This window comes from Hemiscyllium ocellatum, chromosome 29, assembly GCF_020745735.1.
Source record: "Hemiscyllium ocellatum isolate sHemOce1 chromosome 29, sHemOce1.pat.X.cur, whole genome shotgun sequence".
In the NCBI taxonomy this organism is placed as follows: domain Eukaryota; kingdom Metazoa; phylum Chordata; class Chondrichthyes; order Orectolobiformes; family Hemiscylliidae; genus Hemiscyllium; species Hemiscyllium ocellatum.
The window spans coordinates 30403968-30429399 of NC_083429.1; the positions used below are offsets into that span (position 1 = coordinate 30403968).

The 25432-nt window shown below is 39.8% G+C and overlaps 1 protein-coding gene across 4 annotated transcripts in view; it reads left to right on the forward strand.

Moving 5' to 3' along the window:
- opcml (opioid binding protein/cell adhesion molecule-like) overlaps window positions 1-25432 on the forward strand; it is a 1024953-nt gene that overhangs the window by 969051 nt on the left and 30470 nt on the right. For 2 of the 4 annotated variants that reach the window (XM_060847054.1, XM_060847055.1), the window contains exon 7: window positions 20643-20678. The exons of the other annotated variants lie outside the window; for them this stretch is intronic. In XM_060847054.1, the coding sequence (XP_060703037.1) occupies window positions 20643-20678 (36 nt within the window). The remainder of the gene's footprint in view (window positions 1-20642; window positions 20679-25432) is intronic. 4 annotated transcript variants of the gene reach the window in all.

Genomic DNA, 25432 nt, shown 5'->3' on the forward strand with positions numbered 1-25432 from the left:
ACACAAAGGTTGGAGGTGTTGTTGACAGTATAGAGGGCTGTTGTAGGCTGCAGCGGGACATTGACAGGATGCAGAGAATGGCTGAGAGGTGGCAGATGGAGTTCAACCTGGATAAATGCGAGGTGATGCATTTTGGAAGGTCGAATTTGAAAGCTGAGTACAGGATTAAGGATAGGATTCTTGGCAGTGTGGAGGAACAGAGGGATCTTGGGGTACAGATACATAGATCCCTTAAAATGGCCACCCAAGTGGATAGGGTTGTTAAGAAAGCATATGGTGTTTTGGCTTTCTATAATAGGGGGATTGAGTTTAAGAGTCGTGAGATCTTGTTGCAGTTCTATAAAACTTTGGTTAGACCACACTTGGAATACTGCGTCCAGTTCTGGTCGCCCTATTATAAGAAAGATGTGGATGCTTTGGAGAGGGTTCAGAGGAGGTTTACCAGGATGTTGCCTGGACTAGAGGGCTTATCTTATGAGGAGAGGTTGACTGAGCTAGGACTTTATTCATTGGAGAAAAGGAGGAGAAGAGGGGACCTAATTGAGGTATACAAGATAATGAGAGGCATAGATAGAGTCGATAGCCAGAGACTATTTCCCAGGGCAGAAATGACCAACACGAGGGGTCATAGTTTTAAGCTGGTTGGAGGAAAGTATAGAGGGGATGACAGAGGCGAGTTCTTTACACAGAGAGTTGTGAGAGCATGGAATGCGTTGCCAGCAGCAGTTGTGGAGGCAGGGTCATTGGGGACATTTAAGAAACTCCTGGACATGCATATGGTCACAGAAATTTGAGGGTGCATACATGAGGATTAGTGGTCAGCACAACATCGTGGGCTGAAGGGCCTGTTCTGTGTTGTACTGTTCTATGTTTTATGTTCTAAATTGCCCCTAGTGTTCAGGGATGTGCAGGGTAGGTGCATTAGTCAGGGGAAAATCTAAAGCAATATGGCAGGGGAATGAGTTTAGCTGGGTTATACTTTGGAGGGTCGGTGTGGACTTGTTGGGCTAAATGGCCTGTTTCTACACCGTAGGGTTTATGTGATGACATGAACACTCTACTTCTGTCTTGGAAATGTTCATTGAGAGTACTACCACTTCTGTAACTATACTACCAATACTCTTCAGATTTGCTTTCGCCCACCTCACTTATTTAATTTGCTCCAACTCTCCTCATACCACTTCTACAAAGAATCTTTTGTTTCAGCTTAAGCTGGATGAAGCCTTCCCCTTGTTGGAGCTCCTGAATTTGCTTCACAGTGAAATAGACATGTATCGATGTGTCTAATTTGCTGCTGTTTAAGTATCGTAACATATGGCTTTGGCTATCATCCAAAGCTTGTTACAATTGAATTTCCGCAATTTAATTCAAATTCTTAATCTCCTTTGTAAAATTTTCATTATGTCATGCATTCCAGTGTAAACGAACTCGTCAAATTTTCCTTAATATTTCCCTATCATTATGCTAAATTCTATATCACCTCCATGTGAAGCATTTTGTGGTATTTTCTTAGGAGAGAGCCAGTTGATGATCTGGGGACCCGGGTTCCAATCCCACAATAGTGGATGGTGGAATTTGGATCCAATAAAAATCTGGAATTCAGAGTCTAATGATAACCATGCAATCAGAGTTGCCCAAATCATTATTCCAACTACAATTTAAGTCGTGTGTAGAAGTTCACTAATGGCTCCGTGTTTTTGTGTTTCATGCCTTGAAGTACAAAATCAAAGTTTCCACTTGCCTTTTTTCTAGTATTATCTACTTGTACAATGTTTACATTTACTGATTTTGTCTTATTGAATACCAAATGTATCTGATTCTCTAAAATAAAACGAAGAAGTGTGGATGCTCGAGATCTGAAGCAAAGCAGAAAGTGCAGGAGAAATGCAGCAGGTCTATCAGCATTTATGGAGAGAAAAACAGAGTTAATGTTTTGAGTTCAGTGACCTTTTTCATCAGGCTCTGCAGAGAGCTGTTACACAGCAGGTTGGATGCCAAGCATCTCCATCAGATGCCTCATGCACAATTCATCTCTTGACACTTCATTGTAGCTACCAATGTAGCAGTAATAATACTACAGTGCTCCTGCCTCTGCACACATCTTGCAGGGATTATACATAAAACAGAAAAGGAGCCATAATACTCAGCAGCTCATGCACTATCAGGTCACTGGTCTTTCATCACATGAAGACATACATAGCTGGGAAGCTTTTGACTAATGGATAGTATAAGTACACAACTAAAAATTTGATCTTTACAGTTGAGGCCCCTTTTGAGTTTAGCTCTGCTTGTCCATCCCATCAGCTTGGCTGACATTAGTCAATGATATTTTTCACTAGGACAGGCCTGTTGGACCCATCAGGCTTCACCCCAGACATCACAGAAGTTTGTCCAAAGAAGTACATTGGTTTTGAAGGAGGCAATAGATGGGAGAAGTTAATACTCACCAGGAGGAAGTATACCCCAGCCCTACATACCTGAGCACAAGTTTCCCATTTCAAGCTAATAAGTTAGACTCATAGGATTCCGACAGTGCAGAAAGAGGCATGTGGCCCATCAAGTCTGCACTGACCCACCCAGACTCAGCCATGACCCCACATTCGCCAGGCTAACCCACCTAACCTGCACACCCTAGACACCACATAACAATTTAACACGACAAATCCACCTGACCTGCACACCTCTGGACTGTAGGAGAAAACCGGAGCACCCGGTGGAAACCCATGCAAACACGAGAAGAATCTACATTCTCCATACAGTCAACAAAGCTGGAATCAAACTCAAGTCCCTGTGAGGGACTGTGAGGCAGTATTGCCAACCACTGTGCCACCAATGCTGCCCATTTTGCACTTCTGAATGCAATTCCAATGATCTTGGGTGGTAATGGTAATTCAGGACATGCTAATGTGTGGAAAACAGTTTCCCAACAGTGAAAGTTAGGAAAGCTGAACTAAAGTTTCGACCTGCCTTTGGGAACTCTACTTTTGGTTTCCCTGCTTGCTCTAGGATGGTCTAGAAAATTCTGGCCAATATTAGTAAAACCTTTATGCTTTGTGCACAATTAAAACAAGTGCCTCTTATTTCCATTCTGCCTGGTGCTTGTGTTTAGAACATTCTGAATGCTTTATGTTACATCTCCTTAGATTTACTTCTGATGGTTGCCTGCTCCTTCCCGCCAAATACTGCACTCCTTACAGAGTTTGCTGTCCCAGCTGTGGTGACAGTACAGTAAACCAGTTATGATTAAATTTCCATCCGATTGCCTCAGGAAGAGTTTCAACGATTAAAATTTGTCTGTTGGGAGCAGTCTCCCCAGTCACTGCTTCCCACTATTTTGGTTACATTGTTGTTTGTTCTGCCCTGACAGATTTCTGCCATGTTCTGACCATTGTGGCTTATCCATTGAAAATTCTCCTGTTGTACATAGCATTGACACAGACTCCCTCCCGCAGTGGCTGCTGCAACCCCTTCTACCATTTAGGAGTCCATTCTCAAACAGTGCAAGCCCCTGTTTTGCTTTTCTCTGCTTAGCAAGATGCAACGATAGATTCAGTTATGAAAGGAATAACTTACTTAAACAATTTAAAGGGAGCTGCTTTCTGCAATGTGAGGGGCAGGTAATGGATTATTTTCCCTGGACAGCTGTTTCAGCTGAACAGAGTTTTAAGAGTATAAAAGACACACAGAAAGGAGAAAAAAACTTTTTTTTTTAGATTAGATTCCCTGCAGTGTGGAAACAGGCCCTTCGGACCAACAAGTCCACACCAACCCTCCAAAGAGTAACCCACCCAGATCCACTTCCCTCTGACTAATGCACCTAACACTATAGGCAATTTTAACATGGTCAATTCATTTAGCCTGCACGTCTTTGGACTGGTCTTTCTTTCTTCACACCTCCATTCACTTAAACACCCATTCTTCCATTTCCAGTTTCAACAAACCTTGTCCACACATTCTCCCACCATTACTCTAGCTTACAGCCACTCACTGCCCTATTTCCTCCCAGCTCCCGCCCATTATTATGACTTGAATCTATATATAAACTGCCATTAGAACAGTAATACATTCCAAGGTGATTTGCATTTCCAACAAAGCTTAATATGGAGCCACAGGAAAAACGTATTGAGACAGAGGAAGAAGAAAATTCAGCAGACAGATCATTGAGGAGTGAACCAACAGACATATAAGATGCTTGGCCCACAGTCAGACTGTGCGGCAGAGAGTGCTATTTTACTAAGTTGTGGCATATCTGCTCCTCACTTGGGCACTGACAGTACTGCAGGTAACCTCATGAAGGAAACAGTTAGAATCTTTACATTGTAGAAGGAGACCTTTCAGCCTACTGAGTCCATACCAACTCTCCAAAGAGCATCCCATCCAGGCCCACCTCCTCATCCTATCTCCATAACCTTGCACTTCACATGACTAATACACCTAGCCTGCACATCCCTGGGCACAATGGGCAATTTAGCATGACAAATCCACCTAATCTGCACATCTTTGTACAGTGGGAGGAAACTGGAACACCCAGAGGAAACCCAAGCATTCATGGGGAGAATGTGGAAATGCCCATAGACAGTCATCCAAGACAGGGATCAAACCCTGATCCCTCATTCTGTGAGGCAGCAGTGCTAACAAGTGAGCCACCATTGGGTCCCAGACTAAGTTAAGTCATGAATTGAGAAGAAATTGAAAGATGCAAGAAAGGGTTGAGCAATGTTTGTAGGTGGAGGGTGAGTACTTTATCTCAGGAGATGGGTGTCCCATATGTGCAAACTATACGCACTAACAATGAAACCTACATTTCTTCCCAGCCTTTTATGAAACAATTTTTTTAAAGAGAGCAGCCCACTCTTTCCCACACCAGGAATATTTTGGCATGATGAGTGTATTATCAGGGTCAATTGAGTTCTAACAATCTCTATTACCTGCTAGTAACTGATGTAAATATAGTTGGCAGGCTGTCAGGTTGATCAGCCACCTTCCATATGAAAGGGAGCTCAAGACCAACTGGGAGGGTCATGTTCTAGCAACCAGGCTGTAATATGTTCCCACTCACCAAACACAGACTATTAAATATCGAGCCCTTCCTCAAAATATTGTTTTTTGGGCACATCTTAAAAGGGGGAAAATAAGTTAAGAAGAGAATTCCAAACGTTAAGCTCTTTGTGGTTGAAGGCAGAGCCATCAAATATGGATCTATAAAACTGAATGCTTAGGAGATCAGAATTTGAGGATGTTAGCTACCTTGGAAAGCTGAAGGAGTTGTCAGATCTTGGGATCAAGAGGACAAGCCATGCAGTGATTTGAAAGCAATGAGGATGTTAAAATCTGAGACATTTCTTAACCTGGAGCTAATGTAGAAAAGGAACCTTTTCTAAGCTCTCCAAGATTGATGGGGAGAAGGCCAGAACTGTTTTGCACATTAGATAGAGAGCAAGAAGAGATACCTGCATGACGATCATGGAGAAAGATGTTTCAAATACTGTCATGCAATATGATGTCACCTCCTGTGATGTCATCAGCTAGCCTGTAGAATTATACACTGAATCTCTACATGTTGGTGAGTAGGACGCTGGCAGCAGAGTATGCAATGGCTTCATGTTTACAGAGCATAAAATGTGGGAAGCAGCCCTTAGTGTGTTAGGGTAGTTAAGTCTCAAAGTAATAATGCCTCGGATGAGAAGCTGATGAACTAAAGCAGGACAGAGTTGTGTAATGTTATAGAAATGGAAATAGTCTGTCTTAGCAATGGAGGCGATGTAATCTTATTGCTGGGTCAAATGTGATGTCAAAGTCATAAATAGTCTGGTTCAAACTCAGCTCCCAGAAACAAGGACATAGTCAGGATGAAGGAACTGTGGGGAGCACCATTGAAAATGGCTCCAACTTCCCAATATTTAGGTGAAGGAAATCTGCTCATCCAGTACAAGATGGCGGACAAGCAGTCTGATGTTTTAAAAATAGTGGCGGGGGGGGGAAAATTTGTTGGGAGTGAGTACAGCTAAGTGTCACTAGTGGAAGTGAACAATGCCCTTTCAAACTGGTACCACTGATGGGCAGTATGTAATGATAAACTGAACTTGACCAATGCTCGATGCCAGAGAAAAAGATGTTGTGGGAAGAATGGGAAGAGAAGCCATGGATTTTCAAGCTCTGACTGAACAGATAAGAATGGAACCAGCTAAGTGCAGCCTCACCCAACTAGGTGACAGTGAAGTGTCATTACAGCAAGCTGGCATCAAAGACTTTAGACAGGCCAAATGAAGAAAAAAAGACAGTTTACCTTTGTCACAGTATTACAGAATGGCCATTTTTAATTTGTTGAAGAGTGGTCTGTGTCGCTGCTGAAGGAACATTTATTGCTCATCCCTAATTGTGACACACAATCTATTCCATGCATTGAGATTTTGGAAATGATCACCAGTCAGTACAGAACCTGAAATTAGATATTTGTTGTTAAATTTGTCCATCCATTTTGAGCATTCCATATATTTTTGTCAAGAATTATAATGGCTTTGTTTAAGGGATGAACATTGCCGAGATGAGCAGGAAGAGGTTAACTGCTCCAGCACTAACCAGCAGAGTCCACAATAATTTGTTGCTATGCTTGTGAGCTGTTGCACTTCCATGCCTGAACTAACTGCTGGACAACATGCAGATCTAATGCTTCTTTAGCATGGAATCTGTGTGCCAAATTAATTAAAGCTTATTAGACAAACTTTCTCATGTCCAATGAACAGGACGGTACGAGACATGGACCTATGGAGTTCAAGTAGGATATGTCTTTCTTTGTCGCATAATGCCAGAGCCAAGTGACAAGTGATAACTACCATGTGCAGTGTTCTGAGAAGGTCTGACATTCACAAATGTTTCCTGACATTCACAAATGTGTCAAGAGCTACAAAATTGCTTTCTGATAACCTACATTTTAAAAATTTCATGTTTAACAAATACAAATTAACATGGCGATTTTTTTGGTTAGGTTTTGTCAGCTGTCAGTCTGATGGATGTTCATAGTTTTCACATTTATTACAACCGTCCTCAAATTTTTAGATGATTTAAGAATCCTGTGATGAAGATTCATGATATATCACTATGATCATTTGGAGGCTTTTCTTCTAAAGTGGAGAAATGGCATATTGCTATAAGTTTGCTTTGTATTTCTACAATGTATATGTTAAGGAGGGAAAGAGACAGATTTGGTTTCATTTATGAGTTCTGAGAGTGGTGTTGGGTTGTTAAAATCCTTCGTGCACTAGAACAAAGCATAGAAGAAAAAATGAACAGCTGCCTATCAAAAAGGACTCTGATAAGGTATGGAGACAAAGACAAAAAAAAAATATTAATCTAGTCCAGGTTTCTTTCAGAGACAAGTAGTTAAACTAGTTTAAGACAGTCCAGTTTAACGGTCTCCAAAGAAGGGCAGAAGTTCTGGGTGCTTTTATTTCAGTCAGAGAAAATCTCTAGAAAGGGAAGCTACAGGAAATCAGTTCAAGGAGCCCATGTTAAGAAAGAAAGGAAGTGAGTTAGCAGTTTGGCTAAAAATCCCAGGTAGAGACTAAAGAAATAGTATTGAGTAAATGTGAAGATTTCCCAACAATGAACAAATTGCACTTGTTCCAATTTTAAAATGGAGACAAAGCTGGTTACTTCAGCTTTGAGTATCAGTCAGGAGCTTTGGAGAGGGCGCAAGTGTTGAAGCTCTGTTTCTGCAATTTGTATGAAGTCTATTTCAACTAGTGGTTGTATCATTTATTGCAGTCACTCTCTTTTCTGTCAATTATATGTGTAATAGATTTATCTGTTCTTAATAGAGTAGAATTCCTACAGTGTGGAAGCGGGCTATTCAGCCCAACAAGTCCATACTGACCCTCTGAAGAGTAACACACTCAGACCCATTCTCCCACCCTATTTCTTGACATTTCCCTTGACTAATGCACCTAACCTACATATCCATGAACTCTATGGGCAATTTACTTAACCTGCACGTGTTTGGATGTGGGAGGAAACTGGAGCACCCAGAGGAAATCCAAACAGAGAGGGGGAGAATGTACAAACTCCACACAGACACTCACCTGAGGTTGGAATTGAACCTAGGTCTCTGGCGCAGTGAGCCACCATGCCACCCACTTTCTTGTTTGAAAATGCATGGTTGGCGCCTTTTAACTATGTTCAGTGAATCAGCACCAAGTTAAACAAATGGCAAAAGTGAAACTTATGATCTACCCAGCAAGGTCTCGCTCTGGGATTTCAATTGTACAAAAATATCATCACCTGAGATCATAACACTCCACTTACCTTTAGCAATCATAAGCTATAGCTGGATCTAAAAGTTGATTGCTCATTTCTGGCAGATCCTATTCTTGCAGGCAGGCAAAAGCACCAACACATGAAAGGAAACAAGAACTCAGCAGGACCATTCAGACAGGGCCTTTTGCAAAGTAGTAAGATCCTTAGTCTTAGAGGTTTTTTTAAGCATGGTTGTAAAAGCACATGGAGGTTTGATATCTTCTGTAAAGCTATCAAGCTGTGAAATTACTCAAGTATTCAGCCATTTGAAGATATAAATAAATAAAGACTGCCTATATCAGTGAGAGGGAATAAAAATTTCGTACTGTGAAGTTATATAAATTCCTAGCCCCTTAATAAATGAACACTGAAGAGTGCCTGTATCAATGAGTGTTCACATAATCTTCTCAATGCATGACAAGAACTGTTTATTGACATTATCCCAAGGATTATTTTGTAATTATTAATGACACCCACACTTCATGTCTTAACCATGTCAAAGCATGCTCTCACCTACATTCAATGGCTACTCATAATCTTTGTGTCAACTATGCCATCATCCACCAATTGCCTCTTGCACCCTCCATGTCAAGTTAAACTCCTCATGCCAACCCACTCACTACCTTTTGCCCTTACAACCTCCAGGCCAACTCATCCAAGATTGACTATGGATTGATCTCAGGATCCAGACTGAGATTAAATAAAGTTTGAAATACCCATAACTCACGACATTAAAAAAAACATGAAAGATAAATCAAAAGAAAATTTCCCTCAAATACTTAAACCTTTAATAATCCCCAACAAGAGGCAGCTAATACTTGAATAACCATTCTGAGCTGTCAGTCAAAATGTAAACTAGGGATGAGGAGAAATTCCTTCAGCCAGAGGGTGGTGAATCTTTGGAACTCATTGCCATTGAAGGCTATGGGGGGAAACTTCATTGAACGTATTTCAGAAAGAGTTAGATAGTTTCTTACTTAGTAAAGGGGTCAAAGGTCATAGGGAGAAGAGAGGAGAATAGAGTTGAGAAGCATATCAGCCATGATCAAATGGCAGAAAAGACTCAGTGGGCCGAATGATCTATCTCTGTTCCTATATCTTATGGTCCTATGCCGCATCAACTTGATAGGTACTCTCTTAGGGCAGGGTTTCATGTGCCCCACCAGGTGTGATGTGAATGGGGTGCATGTAGCATAGAGGAATGGATAGCCAACACCTTCTCATTCACCCTGAGCTCATCCCATAATCCAAAGGTTGGGTGGGTTCCAAAATCAGCAACAAATACAGTTGATAGTTTTTATTTTGAAATTTGGCTTTGCTGTAATTTTGGTCAGCATTGTGCAAGAGCATGGGCATCTGGAAATAAGCTCCTGTGGATCAAATTCTCATCTTAAACACGGAAAATTTGACAGCATTGTTCTCAGCAGTAAATATAGGAGTGGACCAGACTGTCATACGTGTATGTCAGTCTTTAATCTCAGTTCTAAAAAAATTGTCATGGAGAGTAATTTTTTTAAAAATGTAAAATGAAAGTTAAATATAAATAAACAGTAAAATCTTCTGAATAAAATAATATTTGGACATAAATTTTATTCTTAATTAAAATGTTCTTAACACTGAAGGCTATTTTTGTAATTTCCACCAATTTATAATATATGCAATATTTTCATTGTGCTTAACTTGTTACCTTTAAGTAGACAGTAGTCAGCCATCAAATCCTCATACTTCATCATTATATATTTACACTGATATGGATAGCACATCTGATTTATTTTAACAAATTTATAGTTTAATTGTGCCTGTGTTGTTTTGAAAACAAAAACAACTTATGTTTGATCTATTAATGTACAAAAACTATGAAATGATTAACAGACACACATGATTAATTGGATGTGCAGAAGTAATAATTTATTATTTAATCTGAACTGAATTGGAAGCAAGATTGCACTTCAAGAATTCTACATTGTTAGATGCACTACTAGAAAACATATTAACCATTTAATCTGATTTCACACAAAGTGAGCTAATTTATACTGCATACTAATTTATTAGCACATTGGCTTTCAGACAACAAAATGGCTGGTATTATGGAAGTTGTTGAAAAGTCATTATCTTGCTGGCTTGGCATAGATACAGCACATTTTGTACCATATAGCCATCTGTGGTTTCTCACTAATTGGACTTCACACTTTTACAGTTTATCTGCAATTAGTGGGAAGCATTCCTTTTCAAGTTTGAAAATAAAATTCAACAAGATCCAAAATTGTGCACTGACTCACCCACACAATCCACTATTAAGTGCATTTGATAGAATTTTGATGAATATCGAGCTAGCATTGCTTAAAATCACACAGTACTGTGGCTTTCAGTGAAGCAGTTGGATTAGATTCTATACAGTATGGAAACAGGCCATTTGGCCCAACAAGTCCACACTGACCCTCTGAAAAGTAACTTACCCAGACCCATTCCCCCACCCTATATTTATCCCTGACTATTGCACCTAACACTCTCGGCAATTTAGCCTGCCCAATTCTCCTGACCTGCACTTCTTTGGATTGTGAGAGGAAGCCAAAGCAAACCCACACAAACGTGGTGAGAATGTGCAAACTCTAAACGGAGAATAGCCCAAGGCAGGAATTGAACCCAGGTTCCTGGCACTTTGAGGTAGCAATGCTAACCACTGAGCCACCTTGCTACCCACAAATCCACCCTGAACCTCTGAACAGCATTCTACTTAGACCCACCAACACCAACACCAACACCAACACCAACAACCCCCCACCCCACCTCCCCACCTTAGCATGGTTGAAAATAGAACAGAAAAGTTGGAAGATAAACAGATACATTTCTGTAATTATTCAGATTTCAAATTGATTTTGCGTGCAGTTTTATGCAAAAATGGACTGCAACTACAGGTGAAAACCTGGTGACTGAGAAGAATAGACATTAGGAATATCTATGATTTGAATCTAATATTTGAACATTTGAGGCATCAGCGAGAGTGGTGGAAACAACTTCATATTCTTAGCAGGTGGCAAACAAAATGAGATGCACTGTGGCCTTTATGTGCATTAGAAACAAACGTTTGCTTTGATATCCTGCAGTGACTGAGAAACCTAAGCTCAGTCTGTTCAGAATTAATTTTGTTGACTGTCAACAGTGATATTAGTCAAAATTGAAAGGTAATAGCTTTGCTGAATATATCCAAGTAACTTCCTGGAAAATCAAATATGCAAGTTTGAAATCTAAAGAGACAGGCTGGATGATATTCAATGTTGTCATGGACTCCCATTTTATCTTTCCTGTTTTTTTTAGAAAATGTATATCCTTCCTTAGAAATAGGTCTGTTGGGAAGGTCAGAGTAGATGCTGTGCACAGCAAGGATGTCAGTGTTGGATGATTCTCCTAGTAACAACTCAGACTCTCAAACTCTGTTACTTTAATTGCTCACCTTCTCAGAAGAACATTACTTCTGATCTAACAGCTGTTTATATTTTGTGCCCAAGGCCACTTTTTGCACCTTATGAAAGTGGTAAATTAACAAAAGAAATCATCTTTATCAATGGATTACTTTTTTTCCACACAATCTTCCTTTCCTTGCAAGTATCTTTGTTCAAAGTGTTTTCCCATGATGTAACAGGATAAATTAATTGATTCTACAATTCAAGCAAGGAACTGCTCTCACAGGGAGCTCAGGTTCAGCAAGGAGCTAGAGCAATGTAGGAATGATTTTCTCACCCAATCTCCCTTCAAGCAATGAGGACACAAAGTCTATTAATTTGCCAATTTGTGCCCTCTTTCCACAATGTATCGCTAACTTCATAGTTTTAGTTTCTAAGGTAATTCCACTGAGGCCGATGTCCCATCATCAAGTAATCCTTTACTTACATGTGCATATTACTTGACACTAGAGTGCCTTCTTCACAGCCAGCTGTCAGTCCCCCTGTTCAGGATTTGTCCTGAGTGAGGCTATACATTTGTCTTCACTCAAATGGTGTCCCCCAAGCTCACTCGACCTAGCAAGGATGTCCACATCAATCGCATTCCCTGCAGCATTTTCTGATGACAAAGCCAATGGCAATGCATACCTGAAGTCCAGTTGGGTTTCAACTAGTAGGCACTTTTGCATAGTTACATCAGTACAGTATCCTTGGCCAATGGGTCAGACACAATATACCCAAGGTTACTACGGGAAGTGACGGAAGAGATTGCTATGCCTTTGGCGATGATCTTTGCATTCACACTGTCCACCAGAGTAGTGCTGATGATGGAAGTGTGGGAAATGTTATTCTCTTGTTCAAGAAAGGGAATAGGGGTAATCATGGGAATTAAAGACCAGTCACTGGTACGTCTGTGGTGGGTAAATTATTGGGGAGGACTCTGAGAGTTAGGATTTATGATTACTTGGAAAACCACAGTTTGATTAGAGATAGTCAACATAGCTTTGTGAAGGACAGATCATGCCTTGCAAGCCTTATTGAATTCTTTGAGGATGTGACAAAACCCATTGATGAAGGGAGAGCAGTGGATGTGGTATGCATGGATTTTAGGAAAGCATTTGATAAGATTCGCTATAGTAGGCTCATTCAGAAAGTAAGGAAGAATGGAATACAGGGAAATATGGTTGTCTGGATAGAGAATTCACTGGCTCATAGAAGACAGAGTGGTGGTAAATGGAAAATATTCAGCCTGGAAATTGGTGACCAGTGGTGTTCTGTAGGGATGTGTTCTGGGACCTCTGCTCTTTGTGATTTGTATAAATGACTTGGATGAGAAAGTGGAAGGGTGGGTTAGTAAGATTGTGAATGACGCGAAACTTGATGGAGTGGTGGAGAGATGTTGTGCTGGGACATTGACAGGATGCAGAACTGGTCTGATAAGTGACAGATGGAGATCAACCTGGAAAAGTATGAAGTGATTCACTTTGGAAGGTTGAATTTGAATGCAGCCAGCCAAGTTGATAGGGTTTTTAAGAAGGCATACAATGTGTTGGCTTTCATTAGAAGGGTAATTGTGTTGAAGAGTTGTGAGGTTATGCTGGAGCTGTATAAAGCCCTGGTTAGACCATACTTGGAATATTGTGCTCAGTTCTGGTTGCCTCATGATAGGAACGATACGGAAGCTTTAGAGAGAGTGCAGTAGAAATTCACCAGAATGCTGCCTGGACTGGAGGGCATGGCTTATAAAGAAAACTTGAGGGAGCTTCTCAATGGAGTGAACAAGGATGAGAGGTGACTTGATAGAGGTATACAAGATGATGAGTAGCATAGAGAGAGTGAATAGTCAGAGACTTTTTTGCAGGGCAGGAATGGCGATGACAAGGGGGCATAATTTTACCGTGATTGGTGGAAGGTTTAGAGGAAATATCAGAGCTCAGTTCTTTACACAGAGAATGGTGGGTGTGTGGACTGCACTACCAGTAGTAGAGTCAGATACATTAAGGACATTTAAGTGACTCTTGGATAAGCATATGAATTACAGTAAAATGAAGTGTACGTAGGTTAGTTTGATCTTAGAGTAGAATAAAAGATCGACACAACATTGAGGGTCAAAGGGCCTGTACTGTTCTATGTTCCCTGTTCCAGCCCTCTGAAACTATTTCTACTTCTGGTTCTTTAAATGCATTCTGTCCAAAATATGTTCCCTTTATCACCAGAAATCATTCAAAGATTCCCTCTCATGATGAGCTTTTTGAGACTATCTCTCTCATCTTTCCATCGTAGTTTCTGTCAAAAAGACACAACATTGCAAACACTAAATTAGGACATCATCCTCCCTAGTTTTCATGAAGAGACAAACCAACCCTAACCCCACTGACCCCAAAAATACAATGATAAACATTTTGTTTAATTCCCTCATTCCAATTTCTTTTTCCTGCCAAGTTTCTCAGCAGAGGTTGACTTTTGCTGTAGCATATTGCGTTGATGATGTGAACATTACTGAGGTGTGCATCTTCTGGTAAGCATCGGTCAGTAACTGAGCAGAAAAGATTGTTTACTGAGTCCAATCTTTGCTTCAAAGTCACTTCATGTTTTCTCTCTTTCTCTCACAAAATCACCAACTCTTACTTCAGGGATCTTTCCAGGAATAGAAGAAAATGGAACCATTGCAGTTCCAGTATTTGATTTTATGTTCCTGAAATCAAGACCAGAGCTTATCAAATTTGAAACCTTTTTGGTTTAGTTACAAGTTGGATAAGCTGGATGCCCCTCAGGGAGAACCTTGACTGTTTGAAGGCTAACTCCCCACCTTTCAGTTTGCTTTCTCCTCCATCAGCATTCCTGACTGTGTTGATCATAGAATTCTTAAGTGTAGAAGCAGGCCATTTGGTCCATCGAATCCACACCAACTCTCTGAAGAAAATCCCACCCAATCCCTGTAACTCTTCACTTCCCATGGCTAATGCACCTAACCTACACATCTTTGGACTGTGGGGAGGAAACCCACGCAGACACAGGGAAAATATGCAAATTCCATGTAGCCTGAGGCTGGAATCAAACCTGAGCCCCTGGTGCTATAAGGCAGCAATGTTAACCACTGTGCCACTCCCATAATATCCGGTCAGTCAGTTCTTAGGCATCTAATGGCTACAATATATGTCTGATGGGCTTGATTTGACTAATCAATTAATGTTTTCCACTCTTAATGTGAGTTGGACTCTCAGCCTCAACATATCTCATGTTGATATCCCAGCTAAGGTGAAAAACATGAGGCACTGCTGTCACAAACCTGCTTCCTAATTCTTAGTAGTACACAACTACATGGTACACCTTAGTCATATTTAAAATCTTCAATAAAGAGAAAGTACTGAAAATACATATCCAATCTGGCAGTGTCTGTGTAAAATATTAACCCTTCTGGTCAATCACCCCAATTCTAAGGAACGGGTATTAACCTGAAACATTCTCTCTGTGGAAATTCCATCAAATCTCTTGGGTAGTTCCAGCATTTTCTGTCATTTATTTCAGAAATCCAACATCCACAGTATTTTGCCTTTGTTGCAGATTTTCGATTTTCTCTCTCTGCGGATGTCGTTCTCTGCATGATTCCCTCAATGTTGAGAGCAAGGCAGACCAGAACCTACAGCCATAGCTGCAATTAACAGTGCTGTGAAATTTTAGACACACAAGTGTTGAACATTTCCATCACTTCTTACGTTCTCACTCCAACATAATCCATAACTGTCTCCTCATTCTCTGTCTAACATTCCAGAATACTTAGCCAAGACAAGTGAGATTGCATGTCTAATAGGCTTGGTAAATGCACTAGCAACCTTCTGGATGGGAATGTGAATTGTTGAAAGCTTGGAGTTGTGGGAAACCCTGAGGAACAATACTAATCAGAAGTGTAAATTGCAGCATACTGAAAAAAATCCATGAAGGAATTCTGAGTAACCAGTGCAAATCAAACACATGATTTAACAATTAATTACATCACACAGTGGATGTAATGCTGAATTACATTTCACTGTATACTTGGTAAAGACGATTTGCAGGATAATGTCTTCATGAGAAATGATTGCAAAGCATTCATTTTAATTCCAAATATAAATCGAATTAGAACATGTATGTTAATTTGTCCAAATGGTGGTGACATGACACAAACAACTTGGAACAAAAGATAATCATGAAGACTTTTCCATTTAAGTCCAGGTTCTCTTCAAAGAAAAGTATCGGCTTACCTTATCAGGAAAGGTTAATAACACACAACTTGATGGGTGATAATGTACTGTGTATGCCATGAAAATTCCAGAAAGCTGCAGGCCTAGGAATTAGTCTGGGAACATAATTGTCACTCCCTAAGCAGTACGTGCTTGATATGATATGAACCAAAATTTAAGCTCAGGATTAAATGCAATATCAAGACTTCTACAATTCACCAAATGAAATGAAGTGACCAAGTGGTCCATTATCTGCCACAAGTAAGGTGCTAGCAGTATGCACACAAGCAGGCCCACACTTTAATTCAGGCACAGTTCAGTTCCTGGGAGATTAGGTGTATCCTTAATTTTTTTGAATTACCATTTCCTTTCGGCTGTGTGGGTCTAAATCTGCATCACTGCAGTTTCTGAGCCCGGATAGTGAAATTCCTTGAGAAAAGGATGGATAGAGTAAATAGGGAGAAGCTGTACCTGCTCATAAAAGGATCAAGAATAAGATGACAGATTTCTGAAGAAGAGACACATTAGACTCAAAAAGTTAACTCAGTTTTTCTCTCGACACTGATGCAGCCAGACCTGCGGAGTTTTTCCAGCAGTCTCTGTGTTTGTTCCATAGATGTAAAATGATGTGTAAAAGAAGCAAGGGCAAAGTACAAAAAACAACTATCACACATTAAGTAATCAGGGTGTAGAATGTATTGGTTGGAAATAGAAATAGTGTGCAAGGAATGGGGAGAAGGCAGAAGATAGCCACAAGGTAATGAAGTGCTGGTGCAGGCACGATGGGCTGGGTAGTCTTTCTCTGCTCCTTAACAATCCTGCCAGCCAGTAAAATTTATTCTTATCTGAAAATCTTATTCGTGAAAACCTACATTAACCCTGTGGTGGCATGGTGGCTCAGTGGTTAGCACTGCTGGCTCGCAGCACCAGGGACCCAGGTTCAAATCCAGCCTTGGGTGACTGTCTGTGTGGAGTTTGCACATTCTCCCTGTGTCTGTGTGGGTTTCCTCTGGGTGCTCTGGTTTCCTCCCACAGTCCAAAGATGTGCAGGTTAGGTAAATTGACCATTCTAAATTGCCCATAGTGTGGGGTGCATTAGTCAGAGGGAAATGGATCCGGGTGGGTTACTCCTCGGAGGGTCGGTGTGGACTTGTTGGGTTGAAGGGCCTGTTTCCGCACTGTAGGTAATCTAATCTAAAAAACTTGTATGACCTGCTGCTTAGCAGGAAATAATTGTGCTGTGGTTCTGATCAGTGCAAAGAAATGTTTGAAATGAGAATCAGTTTTGGTTTAATTTTTAAATATGTCTGTGAATCATTCAGTACGACTTTCGAAACAAATCTGAAGGTGGACTATTTAGTATAACTCACAGTCTACCATTGTGCTGTGATTTGAATGTGCAGAAACGTGATCCTGTATGTGCTCTTCCTGGGCAACAGGAGAGGCATTCTTTCTTTTTCATGTTTTAGATTAGATTAGATTACTTACAGTGTGGAAACAGGCTCTTCAGCCCAACAAGTTCACACCGACCCGCCGAAGCGCAACCCACCCATACCCCTACGTTTACCCCTTACCTAACACTATGGGCAATTTAGCCTGGCCAATTCACCTGACCCGCACATCTTTGTGACTGTGGGAGGAAACCAGAGCACCCGGAGGAAACCCACGCAGACACGGGGAGAACGTGCAAACTCCACACAGTCAGTCGCCTGAGTCGGGTAATGAACCCGGGTCTCAGGCGCTGTGAGACAGCAGTGCTAACCACTGTGCCACCGTGCCGCCCATGTTCTTTCACAGGATGTAGGTGTCACAAACTGGGCCAGCATTTATTGTCCATTCCAAAGTGCCCTGGATCTGAATGGCTTGCTAGGCCATTTCAGAAGGCAGATTAGAGTCAATGACATTGCTTTGACTTTGGAATCACACATAGTACAGACCAATTTAAGCATGACAGATTTCCTTCCCTGAAATACATTAATGAGCCAAAATGGTTTTTATAACATTCTAACTTGAAAATTCCAAATTTCAATTTCATTCAAATTTCAATATTTCACACTGATAGGATTTGTACCCATGTCCCCAGAATGTTAACACCTGGGTCTGGGTTACTGGTCAAATGACATTACCACACCATCATCACTGTTCCTCTCAGAGGGAGGGGAATCAGTTTGTGTGAAACCCTTGGAACATCGTTTTGCCGAGGAAATAGTGTGTAGTATGGGATCTGCACATTATTGGATGGAATTTTAGCATATTATGTTGTGAATAGTTATGACCTGGGTTTCTGTCAACTGATTCTCCTGCACTGTAAATTGATCAGTGCAATGGTGCAGATGGAGAGTAGACACCTTCCTCAATCAGTACCAAGTTATCTTTCTGATTTTACTCTGATGGTCTGGTTTTCAGCTAATTTGTCCACTTGTCCAACACTGGGTACCTTATGTAAAATATCTTTATATGGGGTGATTAGTATTGCAAAATGTCATTGCTTTCTGCAGAATTGTCCATGAACCTCACTCTTGCTGCTCTGCTACAAAGTATGCTCATTCCTATCCTTTTGTTATTTCCATGGTCATTATTATTTAGTAACAGGCTACACCCACGGGTGGTTAAAAGACCTATGATAATATAATCTTTGCACGTGGTGTGATTGCAATGATATATTTCTCTTCAAAATGTGTGAAGCGCTGTTGATCTGGGGTCTGGATTTGACCTCCCCCATCAGTGTCCTCCCAACCCAACTGTCAAGCGGTAGAGAAAGAAGGTTAAAGATAGGAAACCCAGGCTGTGCTTTTGCATAAAACTGAACAACATGTTTTCTGCTCATGTGTCAATCCAGAAGGGAATCTGGATAACATTATACTATTAACATATTTAACAAAAGAACAATGTAACATCAGAATTTCTTGAGAAATATAATGGCAGCAACCTGTTAAAGAGGCTCTTACTAATGTCAGATTAAAATATAATCAAAACAAAAACCTGCCAAGAAGTGATATGCTTAATGTGTTACAATGAGAACAGATATTTTACAAAACAAACAATTTACTTGGCAAAAATCTCTTCTGTATTTATGCAGAAACAGCACCAATAAAATAGTAAGCGCTGGCTGAGAAATAGGCATGTTTGTTTATTGATGAAGAGAATTTTGAATTGCTTTGAGATGGAAGTTTTTAATACATATTTCTCACCGCAACCTTATAAATGTCTTCAGATAATTTGGATTTTAAAATAAACAAATAGAGAGGTGGTCATTTGGTAACACAGAACATGAATATTGCTGAAATGGGTGTTGTTGAAGCCTTTCTTGCATTGATCAGAATACTTTGTAAGAAATGTAACAAAGGGAAAAATTACATTTATACTGCATGAGAGGTGAGTGCTTTTTGGTTAAGAAGTGGAGTCTTAGTTGTGCTGGCATTACCATGTGGAATGCAGCAATTAATTGGTGATTGACAGCTAATTGCCATGTTCTATTCAAACTTTAAACTGGACAGATTGACTTGATTCGGTGTTGCCCCCAGAAATAAATCTGTAATGGCCGTCAGCAATTTTGTTCAATTGAAACAGGTGCAGTGCTTACACATGTTCTTTTTGTCGAGAAACCACATGATATTAACAAATGTTGCTTCCAGTATATGAAAGTGCACTGGAGGCTGAGCCTGAATGACCATCTTAAATTGGTTGTCTGCATAATTCTTTGTACACTCAGGATCTGCCAACAAAAGGTTGTCCAATTGCAAAATTAGATCTAATGTTGGATGCAGGTGCAATTTTTGCAAGCACAGACTGGTAATGTATTCTTACAAAATGTCCTGATGAGTGCAAGATAAAAACCTTTAGCAAATTGTCTCTCTTTTACAGGATATAGGATATATATTAGACTTAAGATACAGACATCTGTTTGGAAATTTTCACTTCTTATATTGACTTTGTTAAAATACATAAATGGTGCTCAGAACAATTCTTTAAATTTTACACTACTCCGGGAAACTGATTAAGGTTATGCAGGAATGGTTTTCAAGTTCCACCTGTCATCTGCCAGACCCCAGCCCAGTTTTATACCGTAAATGATCCTTTTATTCTTAAGTATTAAAATTTGTGATCAGAAGCATCCTGTTACAGTCACTGCATTCTCTGCCATACAGACAAAGCCTCAGACACAGTTTTGCAATGGTACTGCAAGTTGCAGCTCAAGGTAGCTCAAACCTCTTTCCCCAATGGTCAACAAAGAATATATATCTAAACCAGTGGTACACTGCAAGAAAAAAATAGGGAGATGTGTATGGTAAACCACAAGTCCTCCAAGCTGTTCTATCAGTGCCCTCATTGTTGTGTTAAACTTTCATTTGTTAATCAGTTTGTGTGGCGTCTCACTCCAGTCCCGAGAATGAGCTATTTGCCAGGGAAATGGTGGAATATGCATAGCGTGGTGATAATTGATGAATTATTGTTCTTAACATTTTGTTGCCACTTAGAACAACGGAGACTTCCTCCCAGTTTAATCTCAATAGGCACCACCATGAACAAAGAGTAACCTTCATTCTGTTTCAGGTTCATTTTATTGCATGTGTGTTATCATTAGCTTCACATTATTGCTCAGTGCCATAATTGTAAGGATATGTAAACTATATTTTTTGCATTTCTTTCCCTTCCCTGCTTCCCCCTTCACCATTTTCTCCGATTATAGAAGTAAGTGAGCCTACGAGCTCGACTCAGATTCAAGGTCAGTACGGAGCACTGTCATTTCTGTGGCTGCATCTCCTTTACTGCATGAGGGATGGGTCCTCTTTCAGCACTGCCAGGGCTTATCAGAATTATAACATATTTTTCTGTAAGCAAAGAGCCAACAACAAATTGTAATTTTGTTGCCAACATCTCGAGAATAATTTCATACTAATTGCAACAAGAGGAGTGAAATAATTGTCTTTAAAACAATTTGTTTTTAAACTACAGTGTTGTTGTGCACAATCCATGGATACCGAAGCCAAACTGGTCGATTGTACTGCTGATCTCATGTCTTCCAATTGTCTTAAATTATACAATGTGAAGATTTAGTCAAATTACTTTCTTTCTTCTCATCCAGTTTCAAGCATTATTGGGCAAGTTAGCCAAACTATTTGTCCATCTACCATTGTTATCATTTCAATATGAGGCAATTCCATTAGACAGCAAGGAAATGTATTAAATAGGAAAATTGAACCAACACAACAAATGGACCGATTTCCAGATGTTTTAAAGGATTGATTGATTTTTCCAAAGTTTAGTTTATGACCTATCAATTTATATTTTTAAAAGTCCTTGTAATCGTGAAGAATAAATTGTGATTGCTTATAAAAGAATTGAGGAAGGGTCTTGTAGTGTTTGTAATAAGGTCAGGCAGATAGACCTCATAAATTACAAGTTCCTTGATAGGAGCTGTTAATCTGGTCCAATCCGGGAGCTCTGTCAGACAGATAGAAACAGGAATGCCCGACATCCTGTTCATTCTGAGAAAGCTGGATCAGAGTCAAGGACTCTCCAGGTGTCAATAAAATGTGACTCTGTGATGGGATACTGGCCTCTGTGGAGTTATTTCAGGTCTGCATTATAATAAATTTACATTAGCCAGTAGGCACAGAGTTCTGATTTGTTACCATGCCAAAAATAAATAATTCCAATTAGACAAGCAAGCAAACGTTAGTAAAATAATAAACAATTGCAAAAGTTGAACTCAGAAATTTATCGTTGAGAGGGAATTAATGCAGCTCTGAATGCTTGCATTTTGGACCAAAATATGCTTGGCATAAGGATTTTTGATTGAAATACAATATTGCCACTTGAATCTTTTGGCTTATAGACCAGCTGCAAACCACTTTGTCATGAATTCAATTCAACTCATTCAGTGTCTTGAAGGAAGTTTCTGCAAATTATAAGATGAATCAATTAAAGCTCCATAATAATGCTTCAATTAAAGCTCCATGCCACTATTAAAACTGGGTGTCTCAGTGGCTAGCACTACTGCCTCACAGCATTAGAGGCCCAGGTTTGATTCCTGCTCAAAGGATTGTCTGTGTCGAGTTTGCACATTCTCCCCATATTTGCATGGATTTCCTCCATAGCCCAAATAGTCTAGGTGGATTGGTCAGGGGAAATGCAGGGTTTCAGGGTGGGTCTAGATGGGATGCTGTTCAGAGGGTCAGAGTGGAGTCAGTGGGCTGAATGGTCTGCTTCCACACTGGAGGGATTCTATGATAATATTTCTTCGTTGCATCCCATATTATGCATTTTTGACTTCCATAACATGATATCTGAATGTCATCAAAACCGATTAAATTCCGGACTATTAATGAAGCAGCACATATCACCAATTGTATTTGTACAAGTGTCTATTTACCTTATTTCCAATCCATGGGAGAAATGAGTATAATATTTAAAATTAGGCTTTGTTGATTTGATTCCTGTGTATTCCACAAAAAAAGACTTAATATCTGCTTTGGTTTAAAAGGGAGAAAGGTTAAAAGAAACTTACTAATCTGATGTTTTAGAAATGCAATGTTTTCATACACTTTTTAGAATATTCATCAACTCCTTTGATTTATATGTAGGTGGAATAGAAAGATATTTCCTTTTTTAAAAACTCAAAGTTTCAAAAGATTTGATCAACTGTCTTTGGGCATTTTGCAACTTGGTTTGATCCTGTTCTGGATTTGAAGTGTCAATAGAAGGTGCTCTCCTGTCAAATGCTGCCTCCTTTGCCACCAAGCCCCTCACCCCATCTTGCCCAGGAACCACCCCTGTCTTTGTGCAGTCAGATTGGAACCTAACTCCAGGATTACACTGCAAGTTGTCAAATTGTCAAAACACAGAGCACTTTGCACATAGTCTAAATTTGCTTTCTGATCTGTCAATCCAAATGTGGAATGGAGTCCAAACACTGGGGGAAGAGAAAGGCCCAAGCCTCTGCTTCTAAACAAATCCTTTCATCATAAACACAATGACATTTTATTTCTTCTGAAGTACGGCTTACGAAATCAGGTTTGGAATAAGGAGAAAAGCAACAGTAAAGTGAACTCCTTGCACAGCATTCCCATTTCAGTGAAAAAAAAGTATCTCCCATTTTAGCAGCACAGAATAAATTCCTCTTCCATTTAATACTATATACCTCCTGGAAGGTTGGCTTTGTGAAGGGGAAAAGCAGAAACTGTTTTTCAGTTGTCAATTCAGCTTGTTGAGAAAAACGCTGACACAAAATCAATTATGCTTCACTTCATGTGTCAGCTGCATCCTTGCACTTAATGCTTATAAATGTCCATTACTTGGAGATTATACATAAGAAAGTTTTTTAGTTAACAGCATTTAAAAAAAAACTGTCTCAACACATGAATAATTCAGTGAAAATTAGACACAGTTCATGTTTAAACAATTTCAGAGATTGATACTATATGGAAACTATTGATAAATTTTATTGAACTTTGGATTGTTTCAATTAATTAAGTTTCATTATCTATTGTTTAGTCTGTATTATAAATTTATATTCATAGCTTACAGCCAATTTTCTAACCGCTGTTGTGGGTGGTATGAGAAACTCCTAATTTAATCCTGTATTTAAATAAATACAATCATACAAAAAAAAACTGACAGTTCCTGCAATTGTAGGTTGGAAGGCAGAGAATATAGTTACATTAATAAAGCAATTACTGCCAAGTTAGTCAGTGCAATGTAGGTTAACATATTCTTTGCTTATCTATCAAAAGTCATTGTTAGCTCCTGTGGTAGATATGCCTACTTTTCATATTTAGGATTACTATCCCAGTTTTTGCATTAATTTTCCAGATATACAATTAAAACTTCAAAGTTTGTAGAGTGGGAGATCACTCAGGATAATTGAACACAGAGCTGTGGCACTTTTCACGTTCGTCTCTAGAATATCATGCCTTTGTTTGACACAATTCAGCGTTTTGAGGGTTGCATTTTTTTAATAAATTATCATGTTAATGCCACTTCATATCTTCACTCCAATTATTGACACAAACTATTCTGTATGCTAGCCTCTAGCCTTAGGCTCTGCCATCAGGGAGAGACAGCAAATTGGGTAAAACAATGTGAGGATAAATGGAGTACCCTCATGCAACCATTAGCAAAAAGCTCTAGAAAATGATTGAAGACTGTCTAGTTACTTTCCAACCCTATGGAATGACTGATATTCTTATATTCAACGTTACTGGCAAAAATGTTGTATTTTTAGAACATTTCTAATAGTAATGTTTCTCAACACAACACTCCAACATAATTGTAAAGGCAAACTTGTTTCTCTTGGTCCAAATGTAAGGCTTGCTTTCCTTGGTATAAATTTCTACTTTAAACACAGTCTAATCATAATTAAGACATGCAATTCCACCCTTTGATCCTTTTAGATTAGATTAGATTGCTTACAGTGTGAAACAGGCCCTTCGGCCCAACAAGTCCACACCAATCCTTCGAAGAGCAACCCACCCAGACCATTCCCCTACATTTACCCCTTCACCTATCACTACAGGCAATTTGGCATGGCCAATTCATCTAACCTGCACATTTTTGGACTGTGGGAGGAAACCGGAGCACCCGGAGGAAACCCATGCAGACACAGGGAGAATGTGCAAACTCCACACAGACAGTTGCCTGAGGCGGGAGTTGAACTCGTGTCTCTAGCGCTGTGAGGCAGCAGTGTTTCGAGTGATATAACATGTATAAAAGAGCACTGAGGCTTCATAATGAGTCCCTTTATTTGCACTTTAACAGAGATAATGAATCTAATCATTTTGTTGGGCATGGGAAACAATTAGATGTGCATTTTCACAGCTTGCAAACTACACATTCAATCTGTTTCCACCCAGGGGTTGTGTTCATGGTGCCATTCGTGAGTTATGCAGGAGTGTGCTATTTAGGTTTTCAAATTTACCTCACCCTTTTCTTTCTCATCAATTTCCTCTCAAACACAGACTAGGCCATGCCCCACCAAATTACTCTCTGCTGCTTGCACTCGCCATATGCATCCAGATCATCAAAACATCCCAAGCCATTCCTGAGTTCCTTGTGTAACTTTCATGCCACTTCAGATCATTCAGGCCATCTCACATGTATTTTTTATAATGACTTAAAACAAAACAAACGAACAAACTGTGAATGTTGGAAATCAGAAAAAAAATGGAAATTGTTGGAAAAACTCGGCAGCTTTCTCTTCATAGATGCAGCCAGACCTGCTGAGTCTTCCCAGCAATTTCTGTTCTTATTGCTATAAAAACACATCTGGTATGCACTATGTACATTTCTCAAATTCCATTCACTCTTAATGAAAAAAAATTACATTCTTTGGAAAAACAAGGACAATGGTTAGGCCACTGTTGGAATATTACGTGCAGTTCTAGTCTCCTTCCAATCGGAAAGATGTTGTGAAACCTGAAAGGGTTCAGAAAAGATTTACAAGGGTGTTGCCAGGGTTGGAGAATTTGAGCTACATGG